The 20,690-nt window shown below is 34.7% G+C and overlaps 1 protein-coding gene and 1 pseudogene across 4 annotated transcripts; one reads left to right on the top strand and one right to left on the bottom strand.

Moving 5' to 3' along the window:
• On the top strand, nt 229-3,270 carry LOC105167984 (annotated as a pseudogene).
• Nucleotides 3,247-19,094, bottom strand: LOC105167121 (MND1-interacting protein 1). Of its 4 annotated transcripts, none has more exons than XM_020695943.1 (5): nt 18,798-19,094; nt 17,380-17,697; nt 12,523-14,004; nt 4,000-4,506; nt 3,247-3,756 (listed from the first exon to the last, which is right to left on the bottom strand). In XM_020695943.1, the coding sequence occupies exons 3-4, from the start codon at nt 13,993-13,995 to the stop codon at nt 4,018-4,020; spliced, it is 1,962 nt and encodes a 653-aa protein (XP_020551602.1). In that variant the 5' UTR covers nt 13,996-14,004; nt 17,380-17,697; nt 18,798-19,094; the 3' UTR covers nt 3,247-3,756; nt 4,000-4,017. The 4 variants fall into 4 exon arrangements, with proteins under 4 accessions (XP_020551602.1, XP_011085015.1, XP_011085007.1 ...); XM_011086713.2 differs by having other exon boundaries at nt 3,247-3,742; XM_020695946.1 differs by having other exon boundaries at nt 3,248-3,742; nt 4,000-4,503.

The following is a 20,690-nucleotide window of genomic DNA, read 5'->3' as shown; positions in this document are numbered from 1 at the left end:
GGGAGATAACCCTCAAATAAATATTAGTCAACGCATATAAGGTGTTTCCGACCAATACCTTAAAGATTCCTTTCTTCATAATCCTAAGAAACCGTACGTATATAATTCAGAATAAAACTTGCATCCATCACACAAATAATTAACACTAAAGGGAGTGCAGACCTGTTTTGTTGTTTCCGCTGTCATATTTCTTGGCTGAATACATTTTCTTTGTTGCATATAATAACCATGGAAGTAACTGTCTTGTAGCGGAATATGATAATGTGATGGTACAAGGTTCTGCCCTTTTGTTCCTTTTTCTTTTTGGTTTTTTAAGACTAAAATTAGTGCCTTTCAGCCTTTCTATTGCTATGACATTTCAGCTTACATCTCCTATATTTAAACAAAAACATCATTTTTCTTTCACATTATTCTTGTTTCCGTGTGATATCCAGTTCAGTTCTTTTCCCACGTTCTTTGTCTGTAGATCTCAACTATTATATGTGTCTCTGTGCGTATATATATATATAGAGAGAGAGAGATTGGACGATAAAGAAACGAAAGAAATTATAAAAGATAACATCATAAGCTTACAAAATACTTAGTAATGCAGAATTCTTTCATCCCACATCGTAAGGAAATTTACTAATTATATATACTAGGGTGGTGTGGGACACCCGTTGTGCATGGATAAAGCATTTTTTTATTTAATAAAATATTTAATACATAACATGAGTAATAAATTATTTAAGAGAAATAATAGGAAAAAAAATAAATATTTGTGGAAGAATGGATAATACATGATACTTAGAGAGAAACAAATGGGGATAACTTAAAAATTGAAGAGGAAAAAAAAAGGCTAACTACCTAATAAAGTTATTGACAAAAAATGACACGAAAAAAAGGTGCTCATTAATTATATATTGTATAGATATAATCACACACACAAACAAGAAAATTGAAAATGATGACGATTTCCCGCAACGTTGCAGATTTGGACATGCTGGAGCATACAAGGCACATATGTTTGTCAATCCTAGTATCATTTTCACCACAGCAGCAGCGTGCCGAAAAGTTTTAACAGACTATGAATACTTCCAACCTGGCTGGCCATCTTCCACAGTGAATCTTATTGGGAAGAACTCGTTTATCGGCATCTTCGATGAGGAGCACAAATGGCTGCGCAAATTAACGGCAGCCCTTCTGAACGGACATGAAGCATTAACTGTGTACATGAAATATATTGAAGATAATATCGTGACGGCTCTGGAAAAATGGTCCGGAATGGGACAAATAGAGTTCTTAACTGATCTCCGAAAGCTTACTTTCAGGATAATTATGCATATTTTCTTGAGCACGGAAAGCGAACAAGTCCAGGAGGCCTTGGAGCGGGAGTACACTGCTCTGAATTACGGAGTCAGGTCCATCGCAATCAATATACCTGGCTTTGCTTATTATAAGGCGCTTAAGGTGATGTTTGTGTGTGATGTAGATGAAATATGATGAAGTATCTGCATTGTCTGAATTACTTTGCTAACCTTGTTTTCTCTTTAGGTTGTGTTTGGATTGATGGATTTGGAGTTAATGATTTCAAGTCCTAACAGTTACCTATTGTCATTCCAGGCACGTAAAAATCTCCGTGGCAGTTCTCCAAACCTAGTAACTAAGAGAAGGGAATGGAGAAGGATAAATCCCCCGACTGTGAAGAAAGACATGATGGATGCCCTTATTGATGCTGAAGACAAGGATGGCAGAAAATTGAATGACGAAGAGATCATCGATATTTTGGTTATGTACCTGAACGCTGGCCATGAATCATCAGGACACATCTCCATGTGGGCAACCCTTTTTCTACAAAAGAATCCTGATTTTTGCTCAAAAGAGCCAAGGTAATGGAACGGTGTATATTGGCATTTTAAGTCCATCTACTCCTCTATACTAGTGCACCATTTAAGGTAGCAATGACCATTAGTTCTTAATGGTTGATGTCCATCGCCTTTTGTAACATTTCAGGCAGAGCAAATCGTGAGAAACAGACCACCTGATCAAAAAGGTTTGACACTCAACGAAATCCGCAAAATGAAATATCTGTCTAAGGTATGCAGTGTTCTCAATCTCAGTCTTATTCAGTCTACTGTATCAATTTACACTCACATGACTAGACAGGTAATCGATGAAACACTTCGTGTGATTACGTTCTCACTGGTGGTCTTCAGAGAGGCAAAGAAAGACGTTAAAGTTTGTGGCAGGCTGCAGTTCTTAGGTCTTGGAAGTTTGTTTATCCTTACCTGTACTTTGACTTTGTACGTCTATGAATTGGTTTTTTACGTTGTTAATATCTTGTGTGCAATAGGTCACACCATTCCTAAGGGATGGAAAGTTGTGGTCTGGCTTAGGAGTGTTCATTTCAACCCTGAAACATATACTGACCCAAAGAAGTTTGATCCTTCAAGAGGGGATGTGAGTTCTAGACCATCCCTTTTTCTTTTACGTGCATTCTAGTTTGAACTTAACGTATATGCTGATATTGATACTAAATGTCAACTGCCAAAAGCAGGACATTTCCTGCCTTTTTTTCTGGAAGCCGATTGTGCCCTGGAAATGATCTTGCCAAGCTTGAAATTTCTGTGTTCCTTCACCATTTTCTTTTGAACTATGATTTTGACTTATGTCTTCTTTTTTTTTTCCACATTCATCACTTATAAACTAATACTACAATATAACACTTAATTAGGAATATTTTAGTTGTAAAAGATAGCAAATATCATTTAAAATTAACACAAAATACACTCCTATCAATGCTAAATTTTATGGGAGATCGTCTAAAAAAAGAAAAGAAAAAATACCTCCTATATTTTTCAAAATAAAAGACAAAAAACCCCTTACAGAGGTTGATGTAAGGCACAACTTTTTTCCTGTGATTTAGGATGATATTTAAGAATAAATTATTATTTCATATATAAATATATATAATATCCAACATATCTATATCCACGTATATACTAATATAAAAAAGAAAAAATTATAATTTTAATCATGTAACTTAAAAGGGTGATATTTTTAGTCCTGTTCAAATTAATTTTTATAATTTAATCCTATATAAAATTAGCGGTTTCATACCACTACTTCTAAGAGAGAATATTTTAATAAATAGTTGATAAAAATTAAATAATTTTTTGAATCTTTTTACTCTCTATGTTTAAAACTCTTATAGGTACTAACTTAGGGTTAGAGGTGGTGAAGGCCCTTATAGTAAAGCAGCTTAGAGGTCACAAAGATAGTACAAAATAGTTAATAGTCTCGGGTTTTAAAATATGAATACAAAACACAAAAGCCACAGGGCATAGTCATAAGGTGCCTACCAAGAACTGAAATTTTAAGCTGCCGGACCAGTACGTGGATCTCCTGAGTGGTGAATGCATGAGTTCCAAGTTCTAAACTCACATACTAACAGAGACCCATAAAACCTTATGCAGTTTTTCAAAGAAGTCACCACATCAAGTCATAATTCATTACAATCCACACACTAACAGCAGAAATAACCAAACAAAGTTAAGACGTCTGAGGTCTTTTTAACAGATTAAACAACAATCCCCATGAACTGAACACACAGTTTTCCTAAAGGATCCTTTAACACAAACACCGTTACATAGCTTTCCACATAAGGAACGGTACCACGTGAGGACATATTCGTTCCACCTCATCTTTTCCAGCATCCTCACCATCTAATCTGAAACATCAACTAGCATCCTTGTTTCGTCTCCTGCACGTGATAAACTATGCGGATAAACATAATCCAGAAGATGACTCGTTAGTATAAAAACTGATGAATAAATGCTCGTGCTACGACCAACACATTCTAAGAATCCACAAGGAACGTAGATCATCAGACAAATTGAATGGAAAGGTCGAGTCTAATCTCTATAATGTCAAAAAGTTGTTAACAAGATCAAGTATTTTGTCAACAGATGCTAACATATCCAAAATGATGAACGGAAAGACCAGGAATTTGTTTCTTACCTGCAATGCTAGACAAATTTAGGAGCTTGGACCATAAACTCTGATGCTCTCTTCAATTTTTACCTGACAATATGGACACAGGCCACCCACTGTTTTGAAGTTCCTTTCATAACAAGGAAAACAAATGACTTGGTGTGTGCAAGGTAAGAACACCACAGACACTTCATTCTGCAAGCAAAGCATGCAGTTCCAGTGCCTGGAGGTTTCTTGAGAAGATCCATATGGAGCAGTAGATGATGATGCCGTTGCTTCAGTGATGTTGCTCCAGAAACTGTCATCCTCCAGTAACATATCTGGCATTTGACAAGACATGCGGAGACGAGAGAGCTCATCTTCAAGTCTTTTACGGTCATCCCTTGCTAGCCGACTGTCTATCTCCACTTTCTTGCGCAGCTTTAACAACTGGGCTCTTGACTCAGCTTTATGAATCTGCACCTTTCTAGTTTCTTCAGCCAGCACGGCAACCATATGCTCTTTTTCCTTAATTTCCTGCTTCCATTTCATCTGCTAGTAAAACCAGGGAGGAAAAGAAAAGGTTTAGTCTTCCCCAATCATACATAGGAGTCTGTTGGGCATCATCATGCCTGTATATAAAAATTCCATCAAGCTACCAGTATCAAAACAAAGAAATCACAAATGGAAATTACAGCAAGAAGTAAACTTATCAAGCATCCTTCAATATGCAGCCTATTCCAATTTGATTTGGTCATCAATAAGTTGTAAACAAGATGTTTCGACCTTCACCATTCACGTTGATTGACAAAGTTCGTCAGTATCATAAAATTTGACAAATTCAGGATCCAAAATGAATAATATGGAAACACGCCATTTAGCAATAAATGATGTTCTATACCCAATTCCTTTTGCATTAAATACTTTTACTTTTATGATTTTATCCTATGAAAGCCAGAGAACAAAATTTCTTACAGGAGATGAAACTTAAGAAAAAAGACAACATAATGGCTAAGTTAGGTAAAGACATAGAGGTTCTACATCTTTGTAGGTAAGAAAATATCAGTGGAGTTATACTTCTATTGTTCAATTAACATAAACTTCAATTAATAATTCAACCTCAATCCAAAAAACAATTAATGTTAATGCCCAGATTATGGTCATAAGTAGGAAATTCTGATAAGAGAAAAATGTTGAATATCTTTAGGGAAACAAATTGTTGACTAGAAGTTCCTGCAGACTATCTTATCAATATCAGTTTTATTATTCTGAGATGCATATTAAATTTGACAAATAATCAAATAGCAAATCCAAGTGCAAAGTCAGTATTTCCGGATAACGCATAGATATCATAGGGTGACACAGATAGTATCTCAACTTTACATAAGAAGAAAAGGAGGAAAAGCAAAGACGAGAAACAGATTTGCATGAATTGGGACCAAAAGATATGAAGGTGGATAAAGTGAAAAATGATTGAACAACCTTCAGTGTATTTGAAGGCAGATAAGAAGGAGGTTGGTTGTGAAGATGACACAGACCCAAGTAGAGGATGGGTGTGGACAAGACGATGCTTATTTGGCATAGGCCATTTTTTCCTTGGCTGGCAATAGTGATAAATGGGAGAAAAGTTCTAAAGAGAAGCCGTCATGTTGTCTATTCTGCTCCCATTCTGGGAATTAGTTTTTGGTTCATACAACTCTATCAGTTGAATTTAATGTCTTAAGCCTCACTTACTAGTTTTGGCTGGATAGTGCCGAACCCAGCGCAGTAACCTGTTTACTAGAAATAGTCACGTATTGTAGGATTGTGATAGGTCCAGCATAAACATCAAGCTAGCCAAGTCGCACCTACTGGATTCCAGCCAGTCCAAAAATTATGGTACAAGCAAATCGGAAAACCCACATAATTGGTATGCAAATAATAGTGTTAGAGACACAAAGGGAAATTTGCATATAACATTTATCCAATCGAAAACAGCAGTTAATCTTATATCACCTTTAAATCTACATGTCAATCCAAAAAAGTAAACATAAGATATATTACTAAATTATCTGATTACTAGTTTATCAATCCTGCATTTATCCCACCACCACATCCTCACCACGTTCACCAGCCACTCTTTGCGTACACTTTCTACCTTCCCAAGCCACATAAAGCGAGAATAAGAACGGGAGCGTAAGAGTGGCAAAATCAAAGATTTTGCGAGTGGGGTAGCTTAGAACGTGTCATGAACTAATCATTATTGTATACATATTGATATATTTATCTACAATTTGCAATGTTCAAAAGGATGGATGTATGGTATGTGGTTTACAATTTCATACACTTTGTCAGGGTTCGACCCTTAATGGTAACAAAAATAACCTTTTACAAACCCGAAAAATATAGTAAGAAATAAAACATGATACGGTCTACCAAACCCTAGTACACCGATTTTCCACCCCATCACTCCAGTGCAATTTACCCATCTCTTTTCCTTCTTCCATCTTTTATTATTTCCTTCCCCATTCACCATCCCTATTAGACTCCATCCACCCAGTCCACAGCCACACACCTGCCTCCTCTTTTTCCTTTAATTCATTTTGAATCCAGCTTTTGATTTATTTCAATGTATTGCTCTTCCAAAACCACTTTCACCATCGCTACTTCTATCTAGCTCTTCTCCAAGCCTTACTTCTCATTCCACTGCGTTCATATTAAAATAAATTCAGAAACTCAGGATTTTGAAAAGGTTAAAGTGTAATTTTAGCATAATATAGAGCGCCTTAAGGCGGTAGCATGCCTCCAAGTTGATGAATCCAACTGCAAGCACTAGATAGAGATTGAACTACAACTGAAGCCTCAGCCATTACTCACGTACCTTTTCCTTCACAATGAAGCTCTTAGGAACAAAAGCAGTTGAAAGTCCTATACATAGTAGTCAATGGCGCACGACGCACAATGGCGCCAAGGGCTCCTTGAGCCATGGCGCATGGCCCACGGCGTGGCGCGCGCTTTTTCGAAGGATGGTGCAAATATAAGAAATAATCTATATATTTATAAAAGTAGTATTATTTTGACTAGATTAATGTATAAGGAGTTAAATAAAACATATAAAACAACAAATTCCACATAACAAAATTTGATATAATTAGAACGACCATTGTTGAACCATTGAAGGATAGCAAAAGTCCTAAAGATTCAAATGAATCCTAAATAGTTTATCAAAAAATAAGTCGAAGAAGAAGAGGCAGCCGCAGAAGAACAGAACAAAGAAGAGGCAGGAATGAACAGGTTACTCATGCATGCAGAGCGGATTATTTATTTCTGCTGGAATTCCCTTAATTATTAGGGTTTTTTTTTTATTAATTGATGGGCCCAGGCTGCCCAGGCACTTCTTCACTCGCGCGCGCCTCGGAAACACCTGAATGGCGCCCAGGCGCGTGCCATTGACTACACAGGTCCTATATAAAAGGGAAGTGCAAAATAGGCAAAGACAATAATTTCGGCAACAAAAGATGCACCAACTTAGCTTAACCAAGGGAACAAATTCATTAGTTCAGCTGTTTTCAGTACAAAATTTTCATTGAAGGACAAAACTCCTCTATGCATATGCATAACTCTCAAGTGGTTTTCTAGAGTTCTATAATGCACACACACTTCCAAAAATCACCCCGTGCGATGTCAGACACGCGTCGGACATGGACATCCAAATCATGTCGGACACGGCAGTTGCGTGCCCCAAAATATATAATAAAACAAGACGCGATGTGTGAACATGCCAAACGGCGTCTCGGACATGTTTGAGGACAGATTTGATTTTTTTTTTAATTTAAAAAAGTTTTGTGGCTAAGATACAACATAGAAAAGAAATCTATGAATGTGAACTTCTTAGCTTCCTCTCTTCTTTCTCTCTCTCTCCTTTCTAATTTCTTCAATGTTTGTTCCGCATCTCTCTTTCAGTCAATCTCTTTTCCATCAATGTAGATCTCTCGCTTGATGACCAGAATTGGAGTATGTTTTATTTGTGGATGAAGTTCCTGAAAAATCTCGAAATGGTCGTGATGAATTAACTAATTTGGATGACTAGAAATTTTTCATTGCATAGGTTAATTAAAGATTTATAGTTATTAACTTTTTAAGACGAACTTATTATGTATATTTTCTAAGTCATATATATTTTGATTAAGAACTTAGATACAAAACATGCTAGTTTTATGTCCTATCATAATCTTGAATTTCGATCTTCCCTTCATGGTGTTATACATTTTGATATTTGTCATATTGCGTATTTTAATTTTATGAGAATATATATTATATAGCAGGGTCAGTTCTGTGTCGTATCCAATATTTTTCAAATTTTTGTGTTGTGTTTGTGTTGTATCGACTATCGTGTCCGTGTCGCCATGTCCATGAAAATGCATCACGGGGAGAAATTAAATAGGGTGAAAATTGATTGGATAGGTGTTTAACATGAGGCTTTGCGGCCTAGGTCTCAAATGTATCTCTCAAATTCTTCTCTAAAGAGAAAGTTGAGCGCGGATATCATAGATTAGGTTGGATGAGTCAAGAAGCTTGCACCTAAAGTTGAACCTCTTCAACTAGGTTATAAAAATGAGATGAATAGGCAAGGTTAGAGAAAAGGAATGATAAATTTGGTCTTTTGGCCCAAAAATGTTTGGCCATTATGGTGGGAGATGAAGGGAAGAAGTAATGATCTCAACAATATGGGCAATTAATTATATTAAATTGTTAAAGGGAAATTATTCCCTAACTATAATGAGGAATATGATTTCTAAAAGTTGAGAATGAGAAAAGTTAAAATGCATATTTGATTTTTTGCCTTTGTTGCAATATTAGACGCTACATTCAATTAACGGTCACACCACTATAATAATGTGTCTACCGGCCATGAGAAGGACTAAGGAGAAGTAGTGACAAGAAAATCAAACTTCTTGTTTGAACACTTTAACTACATTAATTTTTGTTGTAATAGCTATTGTGCTGAACTTGCCAATAAGTTGTTCAAGTCCAATGTTCTAGAAGGAGCTTAGGAGCACACCCAAGGCAACACCTAAGTGATTGTCCTCTGCAGCCTACGCCCAACTGCCCTAGTGGTCAGAGCCCAGCACTGGGCATGCGCACCCTAGCCTTAAGCCACTAAGCATATGTCTAGGAATCTCCAAAATTAGAAGGGCTAAATCATATAAATTTGTCATAAACTATGTCAAATTCAAGTACTATGCACTAAGCCAAGGCAATTAGATATTATTAAAAATGGAACTTTATTAAAGAATTTCTTGCTTCTATTCTCTTGTAATCTTTAATTTGTTTGTCCATAGCTGTTCTTGAGCTTTCTCTGGATTCAGAAAGAATATACTCTCTTTTAGGCTATTGTTTATCTATAGGTTGTTATATGTATATATATATATATTATCTTTTAGCTGTAAATTGCCAAGTTTTTATTTTGCTTAAAGATAATAAAAAGCTCCAATTTATTTTGTATAGTTCCTCATGAAAGAATTATTCCTTCACATGGTCTGATGTAAAGAAGATATTTTTGCTATTCTTTTTATATAAGATTATATTAATATAGTTTCTTCTTATTCATAGTATGTTGTGCCTTTTACACTCTACTTTTATATTACAATCTTTTCCTACTACTCTATGTTGTTTTGTTTTTGTTTAAATTCTAAACATTATTTTTCATTTTCAAAAATATAGAATGTGAAAATTCATGGGCATGCGCCTTATCATATGACACCTTTCAAAACATCGTTTCCTGAATTCTCCTAACATACCTAGGGCAAATGTCAAAGCCCTCAGAGAGTGCTTTGCCGTGCCAGGTCACTATCACTTCTTCAATATAAACAGAAACTGAATAGGACCTTGCTTGGAGAAACTAAATGGGGCTACATTTCCTTTGATGAGCACAATCCTTTTCTGCAAGAAATCTTTGCTTGTTCCTACATATTTTTCTATCAATTTTCGTGCATACACCTTAACACAACCAAGATGATTGGAAACGGTTTTTGACTCAATCATCTTTCTTGAGAAATCAAGCAATATAATAACTCAGTGATTCTTAATATAAATTTGGTGCTCCCTAGCGACAATTACCTAGCATTGATAGAAAAATGAGGTCTTATGAGGGAAATAACCTCTTCTACAATTTTAGTGCATTTTCTCCACCTAAAATAGAGGCTTACTTAACAAAGTTTTCATGCAAAGGCTTATGATAATAAATTTGAATCTAACATAATCTTGCAGTCCCGGGAAGGATGCATAGTTATGAAACGCAATTTTTATGCATACAGTTATTCAAATATCAATCGTATCAAAAGTTCTAATCAAGGCAAGTTCTCCAAAAAGAGCATATGAGGGAAAACTATGCTCAGAAGGAAGTTTTCTTTAGGTTTCCGAGCAACGAAGTGCAATGGAAGATCATGAGATTAGTATCAAACAATGATATATCGTATAGTGGAATTAAATCTGACATCTAAGAGGAAAATAATTAAAGAGTCTATCTCAAAGCTTTAATTATATGCCCAATCGCATGTCTCATTAATACAATGACAAAATCTCATACTTACAGAACTGGGGCTCTTCTATGCAAAATGGATTGACCATGGATATACAAAAATCCAATTAATGATCCTTCATGGCTAAATGATTCAAATGAAATTTCATGGAGAATCATCCATTCATTGCATGCTTAAATAAAATATGAAATATCAAACTATACAGAATCTATGAATCTAGTAAAGCATATTCTTCAGAATTCACCAGCAAATTTAGACAGAAGGAAGGCTGTGTAAGAGAAATATTATTAAATAGGATACAGTATTTCTGTAAGAATGTAAGTAAAAGAAATCACACACAATCAAATCTGTAAAAGTGCTCTATGAAGTACATTGAAATTTTATGTGTTGTTCTATCAGATGGTGCACACATGCACATGCTGGTGCGTAAAAATCAAGGAGAGCCACTCTAAACTGGACTTGGAATTAATATCTCAGAATATACTTCTGGGTCAAGCTATATCAGCATAAGATCAGAAACTTACACAAAATTCAAATATTGTATGGATAAAGATATCCGATCCAATAATACTGGACTTGGCATAGGTATGAATGCTATTTGAAATCTATTAATGACAACATTAGCATCTTTTTCTAAACATTTTAAGACAAACGAAGAAAGTATGACAATCAAATAGGATAATATTCTGATGCATACTGGGACATTCGTAGAATAACTAATATGAAGTTATGGTATCAATCCAGAAAAGACCCTTAGCCCACAAACAGTCTCACAATCGCTTAACAGTAAAATTTAGATGCATCCCACTCCTGAAGATACAAACAAAATTTCCAGGCGACTTGTTAAGGTTGCCCAACTAACAAGTCGCCCAACAGTCCTCAGAACCTACCTCTCAACTGAAAAAGGTTAAGAGACTCTCAAAATGCGTAAACTTTCAGCCAAACTGATTCAGTTTACAATCTATTAGTGTCAGAGAGAATGCTACAGAATTCCACAGAGCAAGCTGATAAAGCCAAAAGAACATGAAAATTTTATGATCTTAAATCCTCACTGCATGACATAGAAGTTAGTCAAATTGTGTTTTTCTTTTGGCTGATAACGGAGAGAAACTAAAAGGGTTCTTAAGTGCTTAATTCCATACAGCAGTTTAAGGAAGAAAGGTTTAGAAGTATGAATCCTTCTTCTCCCTTTCGCTAAAGGTTTCTCTTATAAGCAAAGATATACTAAGGCATCCATGTTTATGAGGTCATGTAATGCCAAAGTCCACATCGAGACTGATATGGTGACGACTATCTCATTTTCTGATAAGTTCACTTCAACAATAGCAATAGATTTATATAAAAATGAAAACCTAGAGCGAAAATGTTACCATATAGTCATATACGATAATGTAGCATGCCCTTGATAGAGAAAACAAATATCACACTGCATTGCGGATGGGAGGAAAAGATGAATTACCCTAGAGGTGTTTGTGCATTAAAAATCAAGGGAAATTTTATTTATGTCCAGTGAGTAAGAGCTATTGAGTAAATGTTATAAATGGTCCCTTAAACTTTTTGTTAGAATCACCTTAGTCTCTCATCTTCATTTCCTCACGTTATCCGGTCCCTTAGTCAACTTTCCGCTAAATAATTCACGGAAATCCGGTCATGGGACTTGCACATGCCATATTTTTATAGGTAAATAAGCGACTATAAACCTTTCTAAATACAAGTGTATGTGAAAAAAAGATTCATCTTTGTTCTAACAAGGTATACCTAGTTACTCCTGAAATAATAGCATATGTGGTTCACTCGTTCTAATTTCGGTGCCTTTTTCTGCAGAAAAGTTGACTAAGGGATTGGAATGAAATAAAATACAAACTTTAGGGATGATAAAGTTAGGAAATGAAGGTGAGAGGCTAAAATGATTCTAAAAACAATCTCAAGGAACCATTTATGAGGTTTACAGAAAAGCTATATATTCATCAAAAAGGACTATATTGCAACAATAAGGGAGCATTGGAAATGCATAGATAATTATTATATCTGATTCAATGGAATGACGCACCTCAGCTTCTGCAGCTTCTTTCTCTACTTCAAGCAACTCTAGTTCCAGCTGCAGCAGCCTCTGCTTCTCTTCCTCACACTGTGATCGAAATATGCTGGTCTGCTTCCCAAAATCAGCAAGCTTTTTCATGCATCTCCTTTCTCTCGTCAGAACTTCTTTCATCTCTCTGTTAGACTCTGAAGCGTTCAACTTAAGTGCTTGAATATCTGCTCTAATTTGGGAATTTTTAGTTTCCAGCCTTCTCACAGTCTCAGTCATGAAGCTTACTTCAAGATTCACTTTTCGCAGGGACTGTTCTGTCTCCATAAGCCTCAATACGCATGACTTTTCAGCATGGATTTTGTCATTTTTCCTTTTTTCCTTATCCAATTTCTCCATCCTTAACATCTTAAGTTCCAGCAAATCTTTACTTAACCTTTTCGCGGAATCTACCACTTTCCGGTGAGCCCATTCCTTTTGCCCTTTCACTTCTTCCTGAAGGTCCCTGATACTTTTTACCAGGTCAGCTATCACAGCAGTTCTTGGATCATCAGAACAAACCTCATAGGTGCAGTCTGTTATGGATGTAAGGAACTCAGGACTCAAAATATCAGAAATTTCTATTGGTTTTTCACTGGCAGTTGGAACAGCCTGCCCCCCAATTTCTCTCTGTACAGCAGCCATAAGGAAAATGACATCCCGTCTAAAATGAGATGCAAATGCTGGTGTCAGATTGATCCTTTCCAAGATCCCAACCTTGTTCAGTGATGAACCAGTATCCGATTCAGATGTAACTTTCTTGGAAACAGAAGATGAACCAAGCGCACCAGCATCTTCATTTTTATTGTGACTACTACTGCCAGAAGACCCATGAACCAACATGCTATTCATATTCTGATTCCCACTCTGCAGATGAGAAGTTATGGTGGTTGATGGAACATGACCCCAGTTCCTGATTAAAAGATGCCAGATGGCATCGGACCTTCGCATGCCCAGGTGCATTTCCATGACAGAATCTACCAGAGTTTCGTGCACGGACTCATATAACTCATCCATGTCGTTGAAAGGTTCCATTTTTGGCTCAAACTTTTTTTCAAGGAAAGCAATTGTATTTGCCAAAATGTTGTTCAGAAGATCCATTGGACCATGAATGTACCCAGCACTTAGGAATGCCTTTTCTACTTCTGGCATACAATATCCTAATTTCAACAGCCAATCTCTGGCTTCATTATATAACACTTCAAGCTTGGAATAAAGAAATTCCTCCAGCTCATCTTCTGTATATTTGAACCTGTTTGTGTTTGATGCAGAACTTACATTTGGCTGAGGATTCTTGTCCTTGGAATCCTGCAGTCCACCATGATTCTTGTTCGACATTTGAGCCAAATCAAGACTAGAACTGAATGCTTCAGGCTTCTTGTTGATTGCATCAGACTTCTTTGACTTAGTTTTTCCTTTGCTCTTTGAGTGTTTACCTCCTCTTGAACCAGCCATGGCAACAACCTTAAATGAAAACAACTAAAATTCACAATTCTACCCTCCACAAGACACAAGAAAATGCATTTACAGCCATATGCTCATCTCAGACTAAACTTTAGAGTTATAAAAACAAAAGATGCAGAAATAATAAGTGAGTAACATAAAATTTTCTACTGCAAATGTTAATATTCTAATTCTCTCTGATAAATCCACAACTTATATAAAATTATAAAAATGATGTGATAAGAATTGAAGCAGTTTTCCTGTTTGTAAGGATCTCTAGTGTCCTCACATATATTTCAGAAAACCTTCAAATTAGTACCAAAAAGGAAAAAACAACGCAATTAGTAGATCTCAATTCAAAAATGGTTCAAGTGAGGTAGTTTTTACATCCAAGAATTGCTCTTATAAAATAATTTAGTTTCTAATAAAGAAATTAAGACTCATTCCAAACACATTACTAATCAAAACTAAAAGTCTATTCCAGATAAAGAACTTACTTTATATCATGTCAAAAATATATCAAAAAGAAAAGGTGAGAGACGGAACCCCTAAATCATAATTTGTACAATTGATTCTGAAAAAAGCAATTTCAAGGTAATAATTTCAATGTAAATGAATGAGATATCAGAAAACCTAAAATTTACTGAAAAACATGTAGGCCTACTTAATTATAAAACTTCCCAGGCGCAAGTCTCCGATGTCGAAGTTTCTGCCCACTGCTCCCACAAAAAGAAGAAATGATTGCTTAGCTTATAAGCTCTCTCTCCTAATATATAGGTCAGACTCACTGAAGAAATGGCAAGAGGAAGCGAAGCAGAGATCCAGACCACAAGATGATACAGGAAAAAAATCTACTCTAAAATTACTGGGATAAAATTGTTTAAATCCCAGACGAAGCAATAGAAGGGCATTTTGAAAACAAGAAGAGGTCGTATTCAATGCACATTGTAATTTGATAACAGATATCAAGAATCTTTCTTAAATTGGTCGTAGCAACACCTAATTCACAACCATTCACCTACCGGAATACACCTGGCATACATGCATGAAATGAAATTTGAAAAGTGCCTCGAGATACGAATTTTAAGCAATCCTATAATATAAAGGAACTTTATATTGATGAGTGACCAAATTAAATTTATCATCTACACCAGAAGGTCGGAGGACAAAAAAGGAAAACTTAATTTTGAAATATATTCTTATTCCACTACGCATCCAAGAGAGAATATCAATAAACCATGATATACAAGTCTGTAGAGAAAAATGCAATAATTACTTACCTTAAAAGTTGAATAAAAGAACATGAAAATAAAGATTTTCCCAAAATGCTTTTGCAAACTTAGGTGAGTCCTATTCAGTGATTTATACCGATTCCTTTTCTAGTATAAAAATTTAATGCACGAGGATATTTTGCTATTGATGGGTAATGACAAAATCTATGACAATCATCCTTAATAAGTACTCCTCTCATATCAACACCTAAATAATATAGATGTTTGCTGAAATGACTAAACAAGGAACAATGTGTCCAAATCCTTAATTTTATGCAAATTCGAATATGCATGCAAACTTATAATCTCTAAGCTTATGGTATCTCAGAATAGCAGGTAGATCTGTTTCAGTATACAATGGGGTAAGAGAGACCTGAAGGATGATTTGCAACACTGTTTTACATCACGAGATGGGATTATTATATGTGGACTTTCAAGCAAATTCTTTTGTACACCTCTGGGCAATTGGATGATCCTAGACAGACATGAACTTGTCATTTCAATTGCGAGGAAATACCATAAACAAAGACAGACAAATTTTGTTCAACCAGCTATCAATTTTCATATCATTTACAAACTGATTACTGACTCATTTCTGCTTGGTCATAAATGGTCACCTAAATTACTATCAGAAGTTCCATAAGTTTATAACATGGATAATTAGAATCCCCTCCCTTGCGGTTTGCTATAATTATGCGTCGATCCCCTGTGGTTTGGGAAATTACATCTCGCACCCCTAAGGTTTGCTTCTATCTATTGTACAATTTTTTCTGACTAAATTACCCTTATAATGGTGAAGATATACCTCATCACATGCGTATGAGGATAATTTGGTCATAAAAAAATATTTGACATGCAATAAGTCAATAATAAGGTAATAGGGGTAAATATAGATTTTTTTCTGAATTTTTTGTTAATATCAACAAATTCAGTGAATTTTAACTAATGAACAAACTTATTTGTTAGACGGAAGCAAACCTCAGGGTGTTATATGTAATTTCTCAAACTACATGGAGTCAATTACACCAGACCTCAGGGAGGAGAGTGTAATTATCCCTTTATAATAATAGAACATTTGTATCATTTTCATTTAGCAGTGGAATAGGAATGCAGTAGCATATTACTTAAACCTCCTGTACTTTTTGCCAAACAAATAGCAAATGTCCATATTGACTAGCTGATTGTTCTGAAATGAAATTCACAGCAGAAAACATTACTTAATGAACAATATCCAGTTCACTAGAAATACATAACCCTTTAGATCAGACCTTGACACAAAGTTGCAGTGAGATAAATGGTCAACACAAATAAGGAGTGATTGAGATGAATTAGCAAATTACTCTTAAACTGAGCAAGATTAGACTTTCTTTACAAGTTAGAAAATGCTAATAGAAAAATGTACTGGTAATTTGACATCTTTACATGCCATACCACCACCTCTTAAGTTATAGTTTTCTTTCATTCAAGTTCAATGTTTTATCAATGCAGGTAAAACTGACATTTCGTAGTTCACCCAGCACAGGGGGGCAAATTAACCATTTTCCGAAGTCTTTCCTTGCACCACATGGTGCCTCCGGAAAGGAGGAAAGAGAATGATAATGATAGCTGATCCAAAGTTATATCTATAGGGAATCGGATGTCTGCAGCAACCATAAAGATCAAATGAATTTTTGGTTGATGACAGGTCTAATATGTCATAATTTCCTCTGCTCTGAAGTTTGACAATAGTCCTGATATAAAAATTTCCAAGCATAAGACCGCACATCTAGTGTAAGTTGCATTATGGAGCTGGCAAAAAGACTGAAGAAATTTTAAGTAGCAAGGAGATGGTGCCTTAAGGAAATCAAACTGGATTAAGATATCACAAAAACATTTTCTGAAGAGTTCAATAGGAAGCTGGACTCAGCACACCATTCACCTTTCTGCTCCAGCAATTAGAGTAGGTAAATTAGTTTACTATGATATTTAGCAGGAAGAATCCAATTCCAAAGCCTGAAAAATACTGAATTTAGCAGAAAACTCTCAAATCACAAGAAAAACATCCTTATATACTTAATTTAGACAGTGACGAGCTCCTGTATATTGCAATAAAGGTTAATAATACTAACAAGAAAAGATAACTTACCGCTGTTTGACCCTAATTCACCCAGGGATGCAGTAGCCTTTGCCTTCACTTTTCTCCTTCTGACCTTTCTCACTGGCCAAACCTCCACCAGGTCCTATCCCTTCTAAAGGCTTATCCAGAAAGTCGTCAACTCTTCTTGTGAAACTCATTCTCTAATCGTTTAAGCTCCAATACTAGTAACCAAGTTCTTAATACAGAGTAGTCAACCACTCTTTGTGCAAGCTGTTCGAAGAATTTTCAGTTCTCCAGCATCAAGCTCTTTTGGCAACGCACAGTTTGAAAAAGATTCAGGGACTCCATGTGCTTCAAGGGTGAACCCTTCATGAACAAGTTTACACGCATAATTAACATCACACACAAATTAACACATATAATTAATGAAATTTCTCCAATTACCCTATAGATTTAACGTCAGTCTTGATTAGGCATTTTCTTGAATAATTCAAGTAGAATACCTTGAAATTCAGGCTACAACCCAATATAATTCTTTCCATCAAATATGCATAAAAATAGCATTGAGCAACCCCAACTCATCCAAAAATTTAAACGGTTAAAGAGGAAGCACGTTTGATATTTAACATCTCCAACACACACGCACACACCGGCGCGACATGTAAGCTGTATTCGTTTTGTGAAACTCCTGGCTCATATACTTTGTTGAATGACCATCTCATTTAAACATTTAAAGTGATGAGAGCCATTCAATTTTCAATGTCTGAGACAAATAGATCCACAGCCAATTTAAAATTTTCATTCTGAAGCAAAATCCGGTTCTGGGTACCTCTAAATCAATCCAAATGCAGCATTTTCTCAAACCCACTAAGGAATCGATTTAAGGAATTCATATTCATCCATTAACACTTTCGAGAAATAAGTTAGATTCGACAACTGCTGTGACTAAATTAAGTAGCTTAGATCAATTAAGACTAAGGGACGTTCATGAAAACATTAGTAGTATATTAACCCCAGTCATATATTTACATTATAATCAAGACAACAGGAATCAAAGAAAGAATTACGCGGAGGAAATATCAAAACCAAATTTTTACCAAAAGACAAATGACAAACATTTTTAGTCATTGTCATACGCTCGAACTCTCATTAGCATCAGGAAAATTCAGAACTATTCCGCAGCAATTAATTAGTTAACATGTCCTTTCACCGAATTCAGAAACACAGATAAAAATCAACGGCTTATCAGGCAATTCCAATTGGACCCTTTAGGCAAAATATATCGACCAGAAACTTCAAAAATCTCTCACTCTCGGATCGGACTCCGTTCAAAAAGAAACAGATTAACAGCATGACAGCGCAGACATAATTACAAAACATTTTGCGAGTTGCAGGCCCAGATACAAACGTGGAAGTCACTGAAAATTGTGTGATAATGATCAAAATATGGCGAAAGAGAAACTTACCATTACAATCTACCTTCAAATAAGTGGTAAAACGCAAAGGGTTTGTTAACAGTGGGTGAAAAACCAGAGTTCCGATTGAAAATATCATCGGCGCTGAAACAAGTTCGGTAAAACTCGTCATAGTGAAGACAATACACCCAGAAATTTAGGAGTAATCAGAGACGGGAATCCGGCGGCTAACTGCTCAGAAAAAAGCAGATTTGGTAGCAACAGCAAAACGGAGAATGGTTGTGTCGGCTCTTGTCTTCCACTTGTGGAAAAGAGAAGTAAAACTGTGCTCAACTTATTAATAGCAGTAGCTTCAAAAGCCTGTTAAGACTTGATTAAATCTTTTGCTTTATATTGATCATCTTTAATGTTGAACAAACTCTTTTTTTTATTTTATCTTTCTTCCCAAAAAAGTAAAAATAAAAAAATTATATATATCACTTGTTTAACTCTTCTTTTCATTTAATAAATAAATTATTCTGTTAATTAAAATTAATTGATTTTTTTTAAATTAACAAAAAAATAAAAATAAAAAATTATATTTACTCCAATTGATTTATTACACGTCAAGCATATATTTTTTTTACTAAATACAAAAATTTAATTTACCTGTAATAAATTTTTATTAAATAAAAAAATATTAGGATACTAAATCTAATTTCTCAAATCATACAAATTTTATTTGTAACCCTAACAGTAATGATCAAAATCGAAGTAACTTAAAGTGAAGTGCTCCACAATTGGTTTGGGCCAAAAAATGGAAGCCCGCATAAAATCAAATATTGGGCCTAACAATCTCAACTTTGTAAAATTTATACTTTCTGATATATGACAATTTTTTTATCTTAAAAACATCACATGTAGTTCATATATGAAAGATATTACATCACATTGCCCTTAAATATATATTGAATGTGATTTTTTTTTCTTTTTTGTAGAAAAATCAACCAAAAAAAAGGGTTATATATAGTAAAACACAAAATTCGAAAAGTTGAGATGAAAAAAATAATTGAATGATAAAGTGTAAAAATGAATATAATTCGTATAGAAAAATATAATTTGCCCAACATTTTAATACTAGTCTCCGTGGAACTATTCGCTACAACAGATATAACAATTAATTATAGCTAATTATTAATATTAAATATAAATAGTTGTAGTAAATATTCATTAACTATGGCCGTGCAATATTCGTTAATCATAATTTTTACGGTTGTAACTAAAATATTTGCACTGATTAAGAGCTATGAAAAATGTTTCATGGTGGATAAGTTGAATTTTGCATCAATCATAATTAATAAAAAATATTTATCATCATTTTAATCCATAATTATTAAAATACAGACAATAATAATTTTTTTCTAAAAAAATATTAATAAAGTGAATTAATTTAAATTTTAACAACGTGAATTAATTTAAAATATAATTTTTTCCCCATAATGTGACTTTCAGTAATTTAGCTCCACATGGATGGGCGCACCCTTCACAGATACATTTTTTTAATGAAAAATTTAAATGAGATTTGACTAAAAATTAAATTAACCATATGATATTTGACCATCACATCATCGAAAATTAATAAATTAGACCAATCCAAAAATTGACAGCTTTTTTCATATATATATTTCTACTTATTTAATTAACCTTACTCATAGTTCGTGAATCATGGTCCTAGTTGACCTTACTCTATAAGTACAACCAAATGCCACAATGATTAATTCCTAATTTTAATTGATATCTAATTAAAATATCATTTTCCCATTTTTTTTTTCTTTATGTAGAACAAAAGGGATTGTACTTCTGTCAGCATCTTGATATAATTCAATGGACAGATATTGATGTGGCTATAAATATTTTTTATTATGTCTCAGTTTCAATAGATATGTTCTCATCTCAACGTTAAAC

This window comes from Sesamum indicum, linkage group LG1 (assembly GCF_000512975.1).
Source record: "Sesamum indicum cultivar Zhongzhi No. 13 linkage group LG1, S_indicum_v1.0, whole genome shotgun sequence".
Lineage (NCBI taxonomy): Eukaryota > Viridiplantae > Streptophyta > Magnoliopsida > Lamiales > Pedaliaceae > Sesamum > Sesamum indicum.
The sequence above is the reverse complement of the archived record's forward strand: the minus strand, read 5'-3'. Positions and strand labels throughout refer to the sequence as shown.

Bases quoted from the DNA above. Each gene is read 5' to 3' on its own strand.
- LOC105167121 (XM_020695943.1), bottom strand. From the start codon at position 13,995: ATGGCTGGTTCAAGAGGAGGTAAACACTCAAAGAGCAAAGGAAAAACT. The intron at 4,507-12,522 runs GTGCGTCATTCC...TGGTTTTACTAG, and splicing joins AAGAAGCTGCAGAAGCTGAG to CAGATGAAATGGAAGCAGGA.